Source organism: Geotrypetes seraphini, chromosome 4, assembly GCF_902459505.1.
Source record: "Geotrypetes seraphini chromosome 4, aGeoSer1.1, whole genome shotgun sequence".
NCBI lineage: Eukaryota > Metazoa > Chordata > Amphibia > Gymnophiona > Dermophiidae > Geotrypetes > Geotrypetes seraphini.
This window is the reverse complement of record NC_047087.1, coordinates 176753821-176773040: the sequence shown is the minus strand read 5'-3', so window position 1 is coordinate 176773040 and position 19220 is coordinate 176753821. Positions and strand designations below refer to the sequence as shown.

Here is a 19220-nt window from a genome sequence, read left to right as displayed (position 1 = left end):
GTTGATGAGGAGGTAGATGGAACAGTAGACCTCTGGACAGATTTGATGATTTCAACCACCAAAGAAGCGACTGTCGAAGAGACGAGGTCACAGATATGTGTCGTGAACAAGGATCCGTCGCTTGTGACCACTGAGTCGCTAGGGTCCATTGAGGAGTACGCAGGTGGAGACGTGCGAAGGGAGTGACATGTACTGTGGAGGCCATGTGTCCCAAGAGCACCATCATGTGATTCGCAGAGATGGAAGGTTGCTGGAACACCTGCTGACAGAGATGAAGGATGGTGTGAAGGCGGTTTGGAGGAAGAAAAGCCCTCATCTGAACAGTATCCAGAATGGCTCCAATGAATTGAAGTCGCTGAGTTGGAATGAGGTGCGACTTGGGTAGATTGATTTCGAACCCCAACAGTCGAAGGAAGTAAATGGTCTGATCGGTGGCTTTGTGAACGGACTGAGGAGAAGGAGCCTTGATGAGCCAGTCATCCAGGTAAGGGAAGACTTGAAAGTTGTGGGAGCGGAGATAAGCTGCGACCACAATCAGACATTTGGTGAATACCCTGGGCGAGGAGGCTAGGCCGAAGGGTAGCACCTTGTATTGGTAATGATGTTGATTGACAAGAAAGCGAAGATATTGTCTGGACATCAGATGAATTGGAATGTGAGTATACGCCTCCTTGAGATCGAGGGAACATAGCCAGTCTTCCTGAGAAAGAAGAGGGTATAGGGTGGCAAGAGATAACATCTTGAACTTCTCCTTGACCAGACATTTGTTGAGATCCCTGAGATCTAATATTGGTCTGAGATCTCCGGTCTTTTTGGGTACAAGAAAGTACCGGGAATAAAATCCCAGGCCTTGCTGGTCCAGAGGAACTGGTTCTATGGCATTGAGAAGAAGGAGGGATTGAACCTCCTGAGCGAGGAGGAGGGACTGAGCCTTGTTGGAAGCAGACTCTTTTGGCAGACTTACAGGTGGAGGAATCTGAAAATTTAGGGAGTAGCCGTGGGCGATGATAGCAAGTACCCACTGGTCGGAGGTGATTGCTTCCCAGCGAGATAGAAAAATTTTTAGTCGACCTCCTATGGGCTGAGGTAGAGGACATGAGGGAGGAAGACTGGCAATGTCCTGGAGAAAGGAGTCAAAAGGGCTGCGTCGACTTAGGTTGAGTAGCCGGTTTGACAGTGGGTTGCTGTTGTTGACGAGCCTGTTGCTGCTGCTGACGCTGTCTGCGAGGTTGAGGAGGATGAGGCTGAGCCGGTCGAGCAGAAAACCTCCTTTGATATGAAGATTGTTGCCTGAATGGATGAGGAGGAGGAGGTTTCTTCTTGTTTTTCAACAAGGTGTCCCACCTAGTTTCATGGGCGGAGAGCTTTTGTGTGGTGGTATCCATGGACTCCCCAAACAGCTCATCCCCTAGGCAAGGCGCATTGGCAAGCCGGTCCTGATGGTTTACGTCCAGTTCTGAGGCCCGCAACCATGCTAATCTTCTCATTGCTACAGAGATAGCAGTAGCACGAGACATCAGTTCAAAAGTATCATAAATAGAACGGACCATAAACTTCCTGAGTTGCAAAAGACTAGAGGTACATTGCTGAAAAGCAGGAAGTTTACGGTCCGGAATATACTTTTGAAAAGAGGTTACCTGTTGAACGAGATGCTTCAGGTAAAATGAAAAGTGGAATGCGTAATTACCTGAGCGGTTGGCCAGCATGGCATTTTGGTAAAGACGCTTTCCAAATTTGTCCATGGCCTTTCCTTCCCTGCCAGGAGGGACAGAGGCATACATACTGGCTCCTGCAGATTTCTTTAGGGTTGACTCTACCAACAGAGATTCATGGGGAAGTTGGTGTTTGTCAAATCCAGGTATTGGAATCACTTTATACAGAGATTCCAGTTTTCTTGGAGCTCCTGGGATTGTCAAAGGAGTTTCAAGATTTTTATAAAAAGTTTCCCTCAAGATGTCATGGAGGGGTAACTTTAAAAACTCTTTAGGAGGTTGGTCAAAATCCAAGGCATCCAAAAATGCCTTGGATTTTTTAGAGTCAGACTCTAAAGGAATAGACAGAGTGTCTGACATCTCCTTTAAAAATTTAGTGAAGGAGGAGTGCTCTGGCTTAGCAGTAGTATCCTGCACCGATGGTTCCTCCTCATCAGATGTGTAATCCTCCTCGGTACCGAGGGGATCATCTGAATCGTCCCACAAGCCAGGGTCCCGTACCGATTGTAAATGGCCCTGGGAAAGTGGAGTCGATGTATCAGTATGTTTAGTCTTGCGTACCGATTTACCAGACCGAGTGGATACGGTACCTGGAGAATGTAGAACGGTACGAGGTTCAGAGAACAGTACCGGCTCCGACACCGTAGGAGTAGCACGCCGTTTTGGTTCTGCTGACAGAACAGGCGTGGACAAAGATTTTTGCGGTGCCGAAACAGTCGATGACAATAAAAGAGGCTGTTCGACAGACGGCACCGACGGCTCAGTCGGTACCGACACTGGAAGGTTCGGAGACAATAGAGCCGGGAGCAACTGTTGGAGTTGCTGCTTAAGCTGGACCTGGAGGATAGAGGCAATGCGCTCATCCAACGTTGGTCCCGATGGCACCGGTACCAGTTTTTTCTTGCTCGGTACCTTCGGTGCCGCTCGACGCTCGGGAGAAGTCGATGCCGATGACGAGGCAGAGACTTCAATGGGAGCGGAGCGTTTACGGGGCCGGCGCTCAGTCTGCAGGACTTGGCTCACTGCATGCTCGACTGGCGGGCCTAGAACAGTAGGGGAAGGCTTCTTAGCCGGCTTACCTACAGGAGTCGACACCGACGATGGATCTGGCAGTGCCGAGGTAGTCGGAGTCGATTTGGAGGAAGTCGTCGACGTCGATACCGGTGCAACTTCCATAGCGGTACCGAAAAGGATCCGCTGCTGAATTTGTCGATTTTTTAAAGTTCTTTTTTGTAAAGAACTACAGCGGGTGCAGGTTTCAGCCCTATGGTCCGGACCCAGACACTGGAGGCACCACTTGTGTGGGTCGGAGAGGGAGATAGGACGTGCACACCGCTGACACTTTTTGAAACCCGGTGACGGGGGCATGAAGGGAAATACTGCTGTAGCAAAATCGAAGCCCGAGGCTTCGATGGTGCCAACAGGCCCCGCCGGGTCAGATTCGACAAAAAAAATGAAAAATAAAAAGATTTTTTTTTTTTTTTTTTACACAAAAGGTAAATAAGAAAGAAGAAATAAAATATGAAGAAAAAAATACGCGCGAGCGGGAAGGCAAGTGAAATAGAAAAAAACTTCCAACAGCCGTTGGAAACACGCGTCTTCTTAGCTCCGCGGAATTAAGAAAACTGGGGACCGCGCGCCTCTGTCGGGCGGGAAGGCACTCGCGCACGCGCGGTGCGGCCTAGCTAGAACTTTCTAAAGTTCTTAGAGTGCAATCACTCTAAAATTGTCCGTACCGGGGCTCCGTCGGTGCCGTCACCCATCAGTCAAGAATATGCTGCCTGCTTGTCCTGGGATAAATCACTTTTCTCTCGTTATTCGATTCTCATTAGTAGCAGCTGATTTTACTCCCGACAGGGCTTTCGTTTCGGGGTTTGGTACCACTGTGTCAGGGGATAACATAACATTTGTATACCGCATTACCCTTCAGATCTATGCGGTTTAATAAAATGGAAAACTGCTAGAAACACAAAATGAAATACAAATTCTGTCTTTCAAAAAAGTCTAACAATATCTTAAAGTTTTGATATGTTGTAGATGTAAAAAAAATAACTGACGAAAGTCTGCATCCCAAATAGCTGCTTGAAATGACAGTAATCGGTTATATCTTTTGGATGATGGAAAATCAAAAAGTATAGCTATTCGCGTGGAACGCTTGTGATGAGAGAAAATGAATTGATCTACTAAATAGACCGGTGCCATACCAGATATCACTTTATAGCACAGACAACCAAACAAACTATACCCTTGCTTCCATAGAGAGCCAGTGGAGCTTCCTATAATAGGATGTCATGTGGTCTGATTTTTTCAATTTAAAAATCAGACGGATATTGCAATAGTCCAGAGTACTTAAAACAAAGGACTGAACTAATAATCTAAATGATTTACCATCAAAGTATGATCTAATCACTAAATTTCCAAAGCATGAAAAACATTTTTTTTTTTAACCAATGCATCAACTTGATTAATCATAGATAAATTCCTGTCCAAATGAACACCTAATATTTTGATGATAGATACAATATGATACTGGTGCATATCCAGGCAGTGCAGTGTGTCCGAGGCCTGTCAAATAAGGTTTCTACAGAAGATTCACAAACTCTGGAGTAAATCCTTGGACAGGAGGCCCTAAGACCCCTGCAGAACCACATACTTACATCTCAGGCTCCGCTGTGTCTGCGCACTTGTGTTTCGTGCCTCTATACGAGGACTTCAGGAGGGATTTTCTCCCTACCATTCGGCCCCCCTGCTGTTCCCCAGCCTTAGAGGACAAGCCCTAGGGATCCCACCCTTCCCTCATGTATGCTGCGGTATAAGGACCCTTCTCGGCCAAACATCCAGTGCAAAACTGGCATGATTTAGGAGGTAGAACAGCCAGTTGAGTCTATCCCTATCGATTTTGAGCCAAATTGAAGGGTTTTGAGGCAGATGGCAGATTTAGAAAAAATCCAAGATGCCCACCGCCAAAAATATCAAGCCAAAAACAAAGTTAAAGTAAGTGTCTGGAAGGTGGGGGGACCTATCTCTGGCTCCAGAAAACCTTCAATTCAATTTTTTCATGCTCCCCCTATAATATAGGCTGTACTCACAGTGCTGCTGCTGGTGCCTCCCTGTGTTAGCTTTGCTTCAGGGGAGAGAACTTTCTGCTTTGAATCCTTGTGAAAAAGATGGGTTTTCAGTCTGCTTTTAAACAAAGTAAGGTAAGAGGCATGGCGGATAAACTAGGTAATTTTATTCCAAGCATAGGGGGCAGCTAAATGAAAGTGATGAAGTCTAGAATTGGCAGTGGAGAAGAAGGGTTCAACAAAGAGCAGCTTATCTGAGAAACAGAGTTCTCTGGGAGGTGTATAAGGAGAGGAAACAGAAGAGAGATATTGAGGGGCAGCAGAATGAGTACACTTGTAGGAGCTTGAACTGTATGCGAAGGTAGATAAGGAGCCAGTGAAGTGATTTAAGGAGAGGAGTGACATGAATGTAGCGAGGTTGGTATAAGATGAGTCGTGCAGCAGAGTTTTGCACAAATTGCAGGGGGGAGAGCTGGCTCTGCGGGAGACCAGTTAGAAGTAGATTGCAGTAATCTAAGCATGAGGTTACGAGAGTGTGGATAAGGATCCAGATAGTGTGCTCAGAGAGGAAGGAGTAAATTTTGGTGATGTTGTAGAGATAGAAGCGACAGGCCTTAGTGTTTGTTGGATGTGCTTAGAAAATGAGCAGTTGGAATCAAGTACTCCAAGATTGCGAGCAGAGGAGACTGGAATGATGACAGTATTATTTACCGAGATGGAGAACAAAGGAAGAGGAGAAGAGGGTTTAGAAGGAAAGAGGAGCAGCTCAGTCTTGGACATGTTTACATAGTAATATAGTAAATGACGGCAGATAAAGACCTGAATGGTCCATCCAGTCTGCCCATTAGTTATACCCATTAAAAATAAATGATTAAATTAACTTGTCTCTTCTTTGATATTTCTGTGTCATAGACTGTAAAGTCCACCTCGTATTGTCCTAGGTTCCAAATGCTGACGTTACCGTCCAAGCTCACTGCAGCCTATCCAACCATCCTGTTTGCAGGATAGCTACCATAATATCTGGCCAGTAACATCCTCATGTTCCAAGTTAGTGGAATCCCCCTTTGATGTCTTCCCCAGCCCAATCCTACACCAAATCATCACACACATGAGACACAGACCATGCAAGTCTGTTCAGTACCAGCCTTAGTTCTTTTTATTTACATTCTGCGTTTTCTAATTAGAGATCCTCTACATTTATCTCACGCTTTTTTGAATTCCATCACTGTTTTTCTCGGGAGGGCATTCCAGGATTTACCACCCTCTCCGTGAAAAATAATTTCCTAACACTGCTCCTGAGTCTTCCTCCCCACAACCTCAAATTATGCCCTCTAGTTTTACCATTTTCTCTTCTCTGGAAAAGATTTGGTTTTATATTAATACCTTTCAAGTATTTAAATGTCTGTATCATATCTCTCCTGTCCCTCCTCTCCTCCAGAGTATACATATTGTCACAAGCCCGATCCCAGTGACAGCCTTGTGCCAGTGAAGAACCTTAAATATCACCCTGTGAAATTAGTCAAGGCTGATCACTATGTGCCTGCAAGACAGGAATTGGAGCAGGAAGCGCAGGCTCTGTTTGAACAGAACTTAGACCATAGCCCTGTGAAAACAGGTATTTCCCCTTTAAATCCACCATTTTGTAAAGGGCTGGCCAAACAGGGCAGAAGGCAGACTCAGCAGAAGAAAGCCCTGCTCTTGAGTAGGGCTGGGCGGGGCACAGCAGCTTTGGAACAATTGGAAAGCTGGCTGTCCCGGAGAGAGAGGAAGTCCAGGGAAGTTCCCAGGTGGCAGGAACCTCCACCAGCCCAGGAATCCACGGATGTGGAAATGATTGACCCAGAGGCAGATGAGCAAACACAGGAGACCCAGGTATTGGAAGACATGGAATGGAGCTGTCTGCCAGAGCTTGCTTTTCCAGAAGCCATGGGAGTGAGCTGATCTGACTGTTTGCCTTACAAAGTTGTTTTTTTTTTCTTTTGGATTTTTGATGTGCTGGCTGGCTTGCTGTGTGAACAATGCTTAGGAGCAGTTAAGCCACATTGATGAGGCATTGTTTTGAGTGCAGTGAAAACCATGAAGGTTGGGTGCTGGTTTGGCCAGACATCCTTGCAGTGAGTTTTGTGGGATATATTGTTTTTGTGCTTTGCTTTGCCGAGGAGTTGAACTGATAAATCCCATAACCTTACGCTCCTTAATGCTTGGAGAGAAGGGAGAAGCACCACCACATTATACAACTCAGAGTTTATGTTTGGACTAAGGACTGCCTGAGACTCATTGATACTTTGTGCTGTTCTTACTACCTCAAAGTAGGACTTACCTGGGACATGAGTGAAACACTGAAGCATGAACCAGACCAGGCTGGTGAGAGCCATATTATTTTGGGGCACATTATAATTGCTTTTGGACTTTTGTTTTCTTGCATTTTTGGTTTTGCCCTATCTGAATAATCAATAAATGTAATTTCTATCTTTTGGATACTTACGTGAACTGTGCCATTCTGATTTTTGGTATACAGAGTAAGGTATTCCCAACAGGGCTTCCTACTTCTTGGGGAGGCACGCCAGGGCGATATTGTAGATGTGTGCTGGTCACTGCTAGGCCCAAGAGCCGGCCACGCTACAATATATAGATCTTCCAGTCTCTTCTCATACTTCTTTTGGTTCATATCCCTTACAATTTTCGTCGCTTTCCTCTGGTCCGCTTCAAGTTTTTATATCCTTCACCAGATATAGCCTCCAAAACTGAATACAATACTCCAAGTGTAGCCTCACCAACGACCTATACAGGGACATCAACACCTCCCTTCTTCTGCTGGTTATTCCCCTTTCTATTCAGCCTAGCATTCTTCTGGATACAGCCACCGCCTTATCACACTGTTTAGATACTTTTAGATCTTCAGACACAATCACCCCAAGGTCCCTCTCTCCGTCAGTGCTTATCAGCCTATCACCTCCCAGCAAATACGGTTCCCTCAGATTTCTAACCCTCAAATGCATCACTGCATTTCTTTGCATTGAATTTTAGTTGCCAGACATTAGACCATTCTTCTAACTTTTGCAGATCCTTTTTCATGTTTTCCACTCCCTCCAGGGCGTCCACTCTATTACAAATCTTGGTATCATCTGCAAAAAGGCTACCCTTACCTTCTAACCCTTCAGCAAGGTTGCTCACAAATATATTAAACAGAATCAGTCCCAGCACCAATCCCTGAGGCACTCCACTAGTCACCTTTCCCTCCTCCGAACAAATTACATTAACCACCCCCCTCTGGAATCTGTCCATCAAACAGCTTCTAATCCACTTCACGATTTTGGGTCCTAACTTCAGCCCACGGAGTTTGTTTAAGAGCTCCTATGAGGAACCATGTCAAAGGCTTTGCTGAATTCTAAGTAAATTACATCTAGTGCACGTCCTTGATCTAATTATCCGGTCCCCCAGATTCATTTGGCACGATTTACCTTTTGTAAATCCATGTTGCCTCTGATCTTGTAATCCATTAGTTTCAGATGACAGCATGACATCCAGGCTCCAATGTCAACCAAACAGGCAGAGACTTTTTCTTGGATTTTAGGTGAAATTTCAGGTGTAGAGAGGTAAATTTCAGAGTCATCAGCATATAGGTGATACTAGAAGCCATGGGAGATGATCAGGGCACTGAGGGAAGAGGTGGCGAAAGAGAAGAGAAGAGGTGTATGCCAACCACTAGTGGGGTAGCAGCAGAAGAGGAACCAACACATACACTAAAAGTGCGATTGGAGAAATAGGAGGCAAACCAGGAGATGACAGATTTGCAGAATCCAAGCGAGGATAGCATATCAAGGAGTAAGATGTGATTAACAGCATCAACGACAGACAGGTCAAGAAGGATTAGGATTGAGTAAAGGCCCTTAGATCTCACCACGAACAAGTCACTGCAGACCTTGGTGAGGGCAGTCTCTGTGGAGAGTTGGAGGCAAAAGTCAGATTGTAGAGGATTAAGAATCTATCAAGTTGAATGGAAGTTCAGGCAGTGACAGAGAGCAGCATGCTCGAATAGCTTGGATAGGAAGGGAAGATGGGAGACAGGGCGATAGTTGAACGGGCAGGTAGGGCCCAGCGAGGGATTTTTGAGAAGCATGTTTGAAGGAAGCAGGGACAATTGCAGTGGAAACAAATAGGTTGAGAATATGGCAGATGGGAGGGATATTGTTTACGACATCACACGTAAAACCATTCTCTTGGTCACTGCACCAACTTTATGGAATGTAAACATAGAAACATAGAAAATGATGGCCAGAAAAGGGCTATAGCCCATCAAGTCTGCCCACTCTATTAACCCTCCCTAACTACCCTCCTAGATCACACTCAGGTGGCGATACCCTTACACTGCCCTCGTAGAGATCCGACGTGGGCATCCCACTTATTCTTGAAATCAGGCACACTGTTGGCCATGATCACCTGCACTGGGAGCTTGTTCCAATGGTCAACCACTCTCTCTGTGAAGAAATTTCCCGCCCCTGAGTTTCAGCGGATGCCCTCGTGTGGCCGAGGTTCCTTTAAGAAAGAAAATATCATCTTCCACCTCTACACGACCAGTGATATATTTAAATGTCTCGATCATGTCTCCCCTCTCCCTGCGTTCTTCGAGACAGTATAGCCGCAATCTGTCCAGCCTTTCCTCGTATGTAAGATCCTTGAGCCCCAAGACCATCCTGGTGGCCATTCTCTGAACCAACTCAACTCTCAGCACATCCTTACGGTAGTGTGGCCTCCAGAATTGTACACAGTACTCCAGATGAGGTCTCACTGTGGCTCTGTACAACGGCATAATGACCTCGGGCTTCCGGCTAACGATGCTTCTACGGATACAACCCAGCATTTGTCTGGCCTTGGATGAAGCTTTCTCCACTTGATTGGCTGTTTTCATGTCTTCACTGATGTACTACCCAACTATCTCAGATAAAAAAACTGTGTATCCAAATTTAAATCAAATCTTAAAACATTTATGTTTAAAGATGCTTTTGATATATAAGCCATCTTCAACAGATTGCTAACCTGAAACATTCTCTTTAACCCTTTCCCTTCTGTGTTTCCCTCTTACTTTCCTTTTCTATTTTTTTTTTTAAATACAATGTAACTTTTACCCATTAACCCATTATGTATCACGTTACAATTCTTTGTTGTTCATACCTGTCTGTCTTTGAATACCTTATTTCCTTCATATTTATTTTAACTTTGTTTGAAACTGCTTAAGATTTAATGATAGGAGGTATATAAAAGTAAAATAAACTTGAAACTTGAGTATGTGAGATGGGGTCAAGTAGAGGGGTGGGAAGAATGTCTGAGGGGCATGTAGTAGGCTTGGCTGAAGACAGAAGTTGTTCAGTTTCTTCCTCTGTGATTTCAGAAAAGAAAAGTAAGCGGTAGTTGACAGAGGGAGGGGACCATGCAGGAGGAACTTCATGAGTTGTTTGGGTGAAGGATGAAGCGGTAGTGTGAGTGAAGTTCAGTAGAGTGCATAGGGGAGAAGGATGTGACTTTGTAGTGAATTCAAGGGTGATCTTGTGGACCTTGTCTTGGAAGTAATCAGCAATAGTCTGGGGTGAGAGATAAGGAGGGGTGGGAGGTGGGAGCACTTTGAGGAAGGAGTTCAACATGGCAAAGAGACGGGGGTTCAAAGAAAGTGAGTAGGACCAGAATTGATTGAAGGTTCAACCCCCACAAATCCTCACGGTGTGACGAGGGGAGAATAAAATGCAGCCGGCTCCCTGAAACCCAAAGGATTCACACAGGGGCCTCACAGCCCGCACTCAAGCCTCTAATAAATCAGAAGGTGAACAGGCTCCCTTGGGAACAGGCCCCAAGCCTTGAAGTAACACAAAGCAGGCTGGCTCATCAGGTATACCCAGGGGTTGCCTTGCAAGCTGCAGTCTGCCCTCGCAGAGTCTGTGTTCTCTCCCAGACACAGTCGCCACAAATATGGGGTCATCTGGCACCAAAGCCTTCTGAATATGAAGTAACAGAGCAGAAAATAATAAAAACCCAAACAGAACAGATCAGAACATCTCTTTAGTTGCTTGCAGTAGGGAAAACTAAAAAGGGAGCTATACTTCACTGGTGAAGGAGGAGCAGAAAGATGTGACTGACACCCTTCTGCAAGTGGGTTGCGAGCATGGATTGATCACCTAAAGAACTGACTCCTGTGTATAGTAACAGAACCAAACCTAGGTCTCCTGCATGTAGGTCTTTGGGGCAGGACACTAAACCTAGAATAAAATGCATTCTACTTATCTGCATATCAAATAAGAGCACATTCCACTTATCTACACTAGAGTGATGGTAATATTTTTCTATCAGACTTCAATGAGCAATCACTTCAGTTAAGCACACCACCTATAAGCACACACTCCGCTTATATGCACACAGTTTATTGATCCCATTTACATAAAAGCACTTGACTGGCACTCCGTTTATGTGCACAGTTAGGTCATTCAATTACTCAGCTCATCCACTGTCCTGTCATTGGTGTATCATCGTCACTACTGTCCTATTAATTAATAATGTTACACTTTGTTGACTGCATTTCTGTGTGATTAGCTAACTGATGCTTCTGTGTGATTAGCTAACTGATGCTTTTACAAACTTGTCTGCTGTCCTATCAATGCATAAATAGTGCTACCATGTACAATACAACAATAAAAAGGAAAAACCCAGGTGGTTACCTAATAATTAAATTCAAAAATATATAAACCACCAGTTGCCAAAACGATACTGAAAGGATTTTGTAAATAAGGGAACAAGTTTCAGATTACGGAGCTACACCCATTTCGGGTTTTCTCAGAGAGACAAACCACATTGTTCTCTTGTTCCTGCTTACATCACCGACTTGAGCCCATCCTCCCTACCTTTTAAACTACAAACTTTAATTTATTCATTTAATTCATTGCTTATTGTAAAAAATGTTTTAACTTAGAATTCATTTAATTTAAATCTTCTAATTCATGCTAGATTCACTAATCAATCACCTAACAATTCATTTTGGAACACAGAACTGACAGAAAAAGTACTTATCTTAAAAAGTGCACTGGTGCTTTAAGTGCAGTATTGAAAGTGCATTTGTGCTGTGAACTTGTAAGCTCGGAACCGGCAGGAGTATGTTTGCAGCCAAAAAGAAACATTGCTAGAGATATTTCCCTGATGCAGTGGGGAGGTAGTTATGTCCTGCAAAACGCAGGCTGCGTCGGATGTTTAAAAGATACCAGCAACAGCCTTGGTTTTCTAGAGGAGGAGCTATGCACCTTAAGCTTCACAAGCAGAAATGAATTAAAGAAGCTACAAGTTCACAGCACAAATGCACTTTCAATACTGCACTTTAAAGCACCAGTGCACTTTTTAAGATAAGTACTTTTTCTGTCGGTTCTGTATTCCAAAATGAATTGTTAGGTGATTGATTAGTGAATCTAGAATGAATTAGAAGATTTAAATTAAATAAATTCTAAGTTAAAACATTTTTAAAAATAATAAGTAATGAATTAAATGAATAAATTAAAGTTTGTAGTTTAAAAGTTAGGGAGGATGGGCTCAAGCCCGTGATGTAAGCAGGAGCAAGAGAACAGTGTGGTTTGTCTCTCTGAGAAAACTTGAAATGGGTGTAGCTCCATAATGTGAGGCTTGTTCCCTTATTTACAAAATCCTTTCAGTATCATTTTGGCAATTGGTGGTAACATGTATAGTAACATTTCAAAAAGGGTCCCTTCAGTTATGTCCAAGTTAACTTCAGTCTCAAGGCTTTACACTTAACTGGAGAGCACTGTAATTAACATCTGAATTATGAGATGCTGTGTAATCTAAGCATCTTGCCCAGACTTAACTCAATCACTCATGCAAGGGCTATATGGCACAAATAACCCTTCAAATTATCAGTTGTGAAGAAGAATCAGCAACTATGCTATGTTTAGACGTTGACCTCCATATAAAGGGCTCACCTTCTGTGTCATATTAGATTGGGACAGATTGTTAAATATGAAAGCTATCTTCTCCTGCACATTTTCTGGTGGTTCCACAATTCGTTCTGTCTGGTCTGTCGCCACCAATAGAGTGTCTATATTGGTTGTATTAATGGAGGGCTGGAAACAAATGAAAAAGGTGAAAAATGCACAACAAAAAAGGATATTCACAAAGCAATCTTATAAATGCATAAAAACATACTACACTGTACTTACTCAAATGATTTTTTTAGGTAAACTGAGTTAGTCTTTTATCTAAATGGGGCCCTAATCTAGCTAGGGCAGCGCTTGCCTCCACCAAATGAAGAAATTCCCCTCTGAACTACCAGTCAAATCTGCTCTAGGAACATGAGTTAAGAGGACCTTCATCATGAGACACATGCCTAAGACCAACAGTATTTTAGGCTGTCACAGTTTTACAGAAATATTTTGCTCCAGTTATATTGGCTGCCCAGAAATGTCAAACTATCCTGAACTAATTTAGAATAAAATCAATTTTATAAGCATTTCGGAGAAAATTCAACACCTTAATAGTTTGAGTGAACATGATTCTCTGTATGTGTCCTAAGGTTTTGCAAACTATCTGGGATTATCCAATTTTGAAACCTCAATTTAGCTTTTGCACTTGGCAAAAATACCCAAGTAAAAAGGTTTGAAAATCACCTTTCCAATGTGGTTCAATTATATCTAACTACTAAAATTTTGAACTGGCTCAGCTTTTCTAACATTGCAGTTATATCCATTATCAATGTTAAATTGATCAGATACTTTGGAGCCGACAAAAAAGGAAGAAATGGGATTTCTAATAGAATGTCATGGTTCATAATGAATCATCTTCTGATCACCCATCAACACCTACCATCTTTCTCCTTGAGGCTATTCATTTCTTATGTGCTTTTTATTATGGAGAAATGAGGCACAAAGATTCCAAGCAAATACTGAGGAAAAAACACACACCTGAAAATAAAAAAAAACTGCAAAGCTAATCAGAAGAACTTCTGAGTGATTTGCTTTTCAGTAAACAAACTGTGGAGGCAGGAGCAACAACCTGGGAAGGAGTTGAAAGCTATTTGCTGGTTCAGATACAAGACCCTTTGGTTCAGGACCACTAAACACATTGGACTAAATGAGGTCTTACTTGCTAATTTTTTCCATGAGTCCTCCCAAGCCAGTCCAGATGTATGAATATGCATTCCCTCCAGCAGATGGAGTTTGAGAACCACTTTAAAAGGTCTGTGCTGCACAAAACTAGTCAGTATTTTCATAAAAGTACAACCAATTTACTTTAAAAACAACCCCTCCCAATTACCCATCACTAATTCCTTACTGGAACTAGTCTGTTTCTTCACATTGAAATACTCCTAACACAACCAAAACCACCTAGTCTCAACATCCACCTGTGTTCTTCACTAAATCCTTCTCCAAAAACTTTATCAGGTTCTAGACTAGATTGGAAGGACTCAAGGAAAGAAAATTAGCAGGTAAACTAATTTCTCCTTCCTCATTAGTTCGCGTCCAGATGCATAGGAAGTACCAAACCAGTTCCTGGAAAGAAGTGGATCCAGACAAACCTATTGTTGACAAGCAAACCCCAAATGCTACATGCTGATAAACCTGCAAATCCAACTGGCAATGTCCTACAGAGGATTGTAACAGCCAAGCAATCGCCCTGCAGATTTCTTGAAGAATCAACCAACCTTAATTGTAATATACACTTGGGCATTAAGGCATTTGCACTTGTTTAAGCGCTGGCCACTAATTTTGTTTGTGTTTTGATATGTATTTTTTATTATGTACTAGTCGTTAAACCCGTTACATTAAAGGGTGCTAGAATATATGTGTGTCTGTCTGTCTTTCTTTATCTCTCTCTCCTTCTGTCTCCCCCCCCGAGCAAAGCTGTCTGCCTCCAGCACACCCCTCCCCCCAAAGCAGCCCCCTTTCCCTCTCCCTAACTGTCTCTCCATGGCCCTCTTTTGTCTTCCCCCCAAGAGCAAAGCTGTTTGCCCTAAGTACACCCCTACCCCCAAAAGCAGACCCCCTTTCCCTCTCCCTGTCTCTCCATGGCCCCTTCTGTCTTCCCCCAGTGTAAAACTGTCTGTCCCCAGCACACCTCCCCCCCCAAAGCAGCCCCCTTTCCCTCTCCCTATCTCTCCATGGCCCCTTCTGTCTCCCCCAGCACACCCCTCCCCCAAAGCAGCCCCCTTTCCCTCTCCCTGTCTCTCCATGGCCCCTTCTGTCTCCCCTCAGCACACCCCTCCCCCCAAAGCAGCCCCCTTTCCCTCTCCCTCTGGCCCCCTGTATTGATTCCCCTGCTGACCCTCCCTGCATCCCGGCGTCTTCTGGCCTGCTCCAGGCCACGATCGTGGTGGCAGAGGGAACGTGCCACCGAGGCCGGAAAGCAGCCCGCGAGGCCCGCCAAAGCCGGCCACGATCGCAGGCTGCCCCGAAGAGAAGAATCAGCGGCAGCGGCAGCAGCAGCGGTGAGAGAGGGCGGGAGGTGAGGTGCTTGCTTCCGGTTGGTGAGGAGCTTGCTTCGGAATGGTGAGTGAGGAGGGGAGTGGCCAGAGTGATCCCTGGCCACGTTCTAAAGTAGAACACGGCCACGGATCAGAAAACACGGCGCCAGGGATCACGATTTTTCAAGAGCGCATGTGCGCTCTAGGGTTTTATTATATAGGATGATGTTTACACCTTGGGAAAGGTGGGATATACAGTAAATAAAATTTTTAAAAAACACCAATCTCTGCCAAGAAAGAAGCTTGACCTCTAAAAGGTGGTTTGATGGCAACAAATACTACATACCTCCGCACAATGTGCACTGATGCTCTAATCCACCAGGCTACTGGAGCTTAACATGACCCTTTTTCTCTTCCTAGGCCTCCACTCCCACACATAAAATATAAACCACTGATCCAATCACCACAACTCGTTCAGAAAACAGCACATTCTTTATGAAGTAAGCTTGCCAGCTCTTATCCTCCTACTTGCCAAATACCAGGAGCAATATTTACTTATTAACATTGGACTGAGACATCACAAATGTAGCTCCACCTAATCTTCTGAATTAATCATGGAGGGATCACAGCACAACAGCACCCACAATTTCAATATCCTTCTAGCTGAAGAAATAGACACCAGAACATGATCTTTAATGTTTAAGTCTTTCATACATGCTTCCTTAAGGGGTTGGATTCAAAGAGTGGCTGCACCAAAACGGAGAGCACTAAATTCAGGTTCCAAGGCATGACCCACTGCTTCACTCCTCTTAGAAAACAGGACACATCTGGATGTGAAGCCAAAGGTCAGTCCTATACCAATTTTACTCTCAAGAAAGTCATAGCTAAGTCTTCCTTCAGATTATCTCTTAAGTTTTATGAACAGATTACTGGAAAGGGACAGTTCTACAGCCCCTGGACCACACATTAAAAATTTTCTACATTGATGTAGGCCTAATAAAGTCAAAACTTTTCTAGACTGCAAGAGGAATTACAACCTATCTGAAACAACCTCTTCCTTAATCTTGTCCTTTGTATTATAAACCACTTTGATATATGTGGAAGAAAGACAGTATATCAAATAAAGATAACCATAACCTTACAAGATCCATGTCATAATACTAAATGGAGGTGCATCCATCTAGTCCGGGCCTTCAACTAGACGGCCCGCTATCACTGATGCCACCAAGGGCTCCCTCTACATTTATGAAATTTCCATACCATGTCTTCTGCCAATTTGGACCCACTAGAATGAAGAGCCCTTGGTGGTTCTACACATTCTGAATTACCAGTCCCAGGAAGGGTCAAGATGGGAAAATGTACAAAAGAATAAAGGCTGGTCATGGTTAAACCAGTGTGTATTCTTTTCACTTGTCCATTACCACTTTTTTTGTCCATTATCACAAGATCCTTAACTATCTTCTCCATCGATGAATAGTGTGCTCAAAGGCTTCCTTTGCTGGGTTCCACTCTCCTTGGCCTAGGATATTCCTGTTTAGAAAATCTACTTAAACATTGTCCATTCTTGTTATTAGTACTGCAGAACAACTTCTATTGTTGCAACAAGAAGTTCAATGTTTGCTAGCGATCAATGCTATAGAGCTTGTTCCCAGAATCCAAGAGGGAACAGGGTTTTACTCAAATTACTTTCTAATTCCCAAGAAGACAGGAGGTCACTGGCCTATCCTAGACCTCAGAGCTCTCAACAAATTTGTCAAGAAGGAATGTTTCAGGACGATCTCGATCCCTACTATCACAACTTTTCTGGGATACAACGATTGACTACTTCTCAATCTCAGAAATGCATACCTCCATATCCCGATACATCCCGCACACAAACAGTACCTTTGTTTTTTCCTCAGTAACATCCATTATCAATATTGAGTCCTCTCATTCAGACTATCCTCAGCACCACAAGTGTTCACCAAGTCGTGATTACATTGTTGCTCATCTCAGGAAGCATGGACTCATCTTCCCGTACTTGGACAAATGTCCAGGCTTTGTATCAGACTTCAGCCTTTCAACAGCTCAGATTTCTCATCCATATAGAGAAATATGTTTTAATACCTTCTCAGCATCTGGACTTTATTGGAGGAACAATCGATACCAAGACTACCATGGTGTATCTTCCCCTACCAAAAGCAACTACCATCCAAGATATTGATTCAACAACTTCATACATTTCAAAAGGTCACAGCACGGACACTTCTGATTTTATTAGATCATATGGCAGTTACGGTTCACACAGTCCCACATGAGCAACTTACATATGCACCCTCTATAGTGGTATCAGTGGTGATGGTCATCCAAGCTTTGTAAAAATACTGTAGCCTTCCTCCCACAGGTAGATCTGATTGTGGGGGCTGGTCAAAACTGCAGCAAAGGTTTGTGATGCAGTCAGAGTGAGACCAACACTCAACCCCTCTTCATGCGCACACTCATTCTTCCATCTCTGCTTCAAGACTTACTTAACGAAAATAAATTATTGTTGAAGGTCATGGAAATGTGTGCAATGGAACCCTTTACATTTATCTTGGTGGGGGAGAGTCCTTACAGTTAAAATGATGATTTTGAGGGTCACGTGATGTCGAGCTGCTGAGCAGACGTCGGTGGGGTTAGCTCCCGATCCCATTCCCACCATCGGCGATTTTTGACCCCGGAACGCCGCGATTTCGCCGCAGATTTTGGCGCTGGAGGTGGTGTGACTCTCTCCCAGTGTTTTCCTGCCATCGGGGCTTTATGACCAGCAAGCTGCCGCGCCGGGAGAGGGATCGCGGTCGCGCGGGTGAGTCCAAGATGGCCGACCGCGAGTCTCCTCCGCCGCTCCCGGCGCCGACCGCGTGGGTGTCTGAAATAGTGGCCGAAGTGAAACTGCTGCTGGAGGGATCCCTGACCACGAAACTGCAACCGATTGGAGACAAATTAGATTCTGTGGACACTCGGCTGGAGACGCTGCAGGGAGAGTTTTCCTCCTATCAGCAGCGTCTCACCACGTTGGAGGATAGAGTTCAGCAACGTGAAGGGGACCATCAACAACTTCGAGCTCAGCTGGCCGCTATGGAAGCAAAGGTGGAGGACCTTGAGAATAGGTCCCGTCGGGGGAATCTGCGACTGGTAGGCTTACCTGAATCAGTGAAGGATGGTGAGCTCCATTCCTTTCTGGAATCTTGGCTGCAGCGCTCTTTAACCTTATCTGAAGCACATGGTCCCCTGAGAATTGAACGCGCTCATCGTTTGGGCCCGCTGGGAGCACCAGGCTCGCGAGCTCGAACTGTCATCCTTAAGTTATTGAACTCTGCCCATAAACAAGAGATTCTGCGAGCCATTCGCACCTCGGGCCCTCTGCTGTATGACAACTCCAGGGTGTTATGTTTCCAGGACTATTCCCCAGCTCTACAAGCCAAACGGAAGGAGTTTACTACCATCTGCTCCCAGCTGTTTCAGATGAAAATATCTTTTGCCTTGCTGTATCCTGCACGTCTGCGGATCCGACATGCTGGTCAGACTCACTTCTTTGTGGTGGCGGCTGAGGCGCTTCGCTTCGTGCAATCCTTGCAGGCCCCAGACCCTGCTCCTTGATAGCCCATTGGTTCTTTTCAGCTGGAGTTCCACTGATCGTTATATGCCTCCTCTGTCTGATGTGTCCTGGAAGCCTTGATGCCAGATGGCCAGCTCCCGTGGTGGTCTGCTCTGGGCAGTACTTATTTTGAGGGCTGGCGGACCTTGATGTGGTGCAGGCGCGATGGACCGATCTGGACTTCCTTCGGACAATATTTTTCTTATCCTGCCTGGAATGTGTGGATGATTGGGAGGGGAGTGCATGTTTCGTTTGAGTTGGATGGAGTGTTTTGTATATAGGGAGCGCTTCTCCCTTCCCGAGTGACTGTATGATTGAGGGATTAGCGTGGCTGGGTAAGACGGGGAGGGAATATTTGAGTGTTGGGTAGTGGGGGTTGATGG

The 19220-nt window shown here is 44.6% G+C and overlaps 1 protein-coding gene across 13 annotated transcripts in view; it reads right to left on the bottom strand.

The window, feature by feature from the left end:
* Positions 1-19220, bottom strand: part of CNOT1 (CCR4-NOT transcription complex subunit 1) — a 1050915-nt gene that overhangs the window by 468539 nt on the left and 563156 nt on the right. For all 13 annotated transcript variants that reach the window (XM_033940598.1, XM_033940586.1, XM_033940591.1 and 10 more), the window contains one exon: positions 12745-12885. In XM_033940598.1, coding sequence (XP_033796489.1) covers positions 12745-12885 — 141 coding nt within the window. The remainder of the gene's footprint in view (positions 1-12744; positions 12886-19220) is intronic.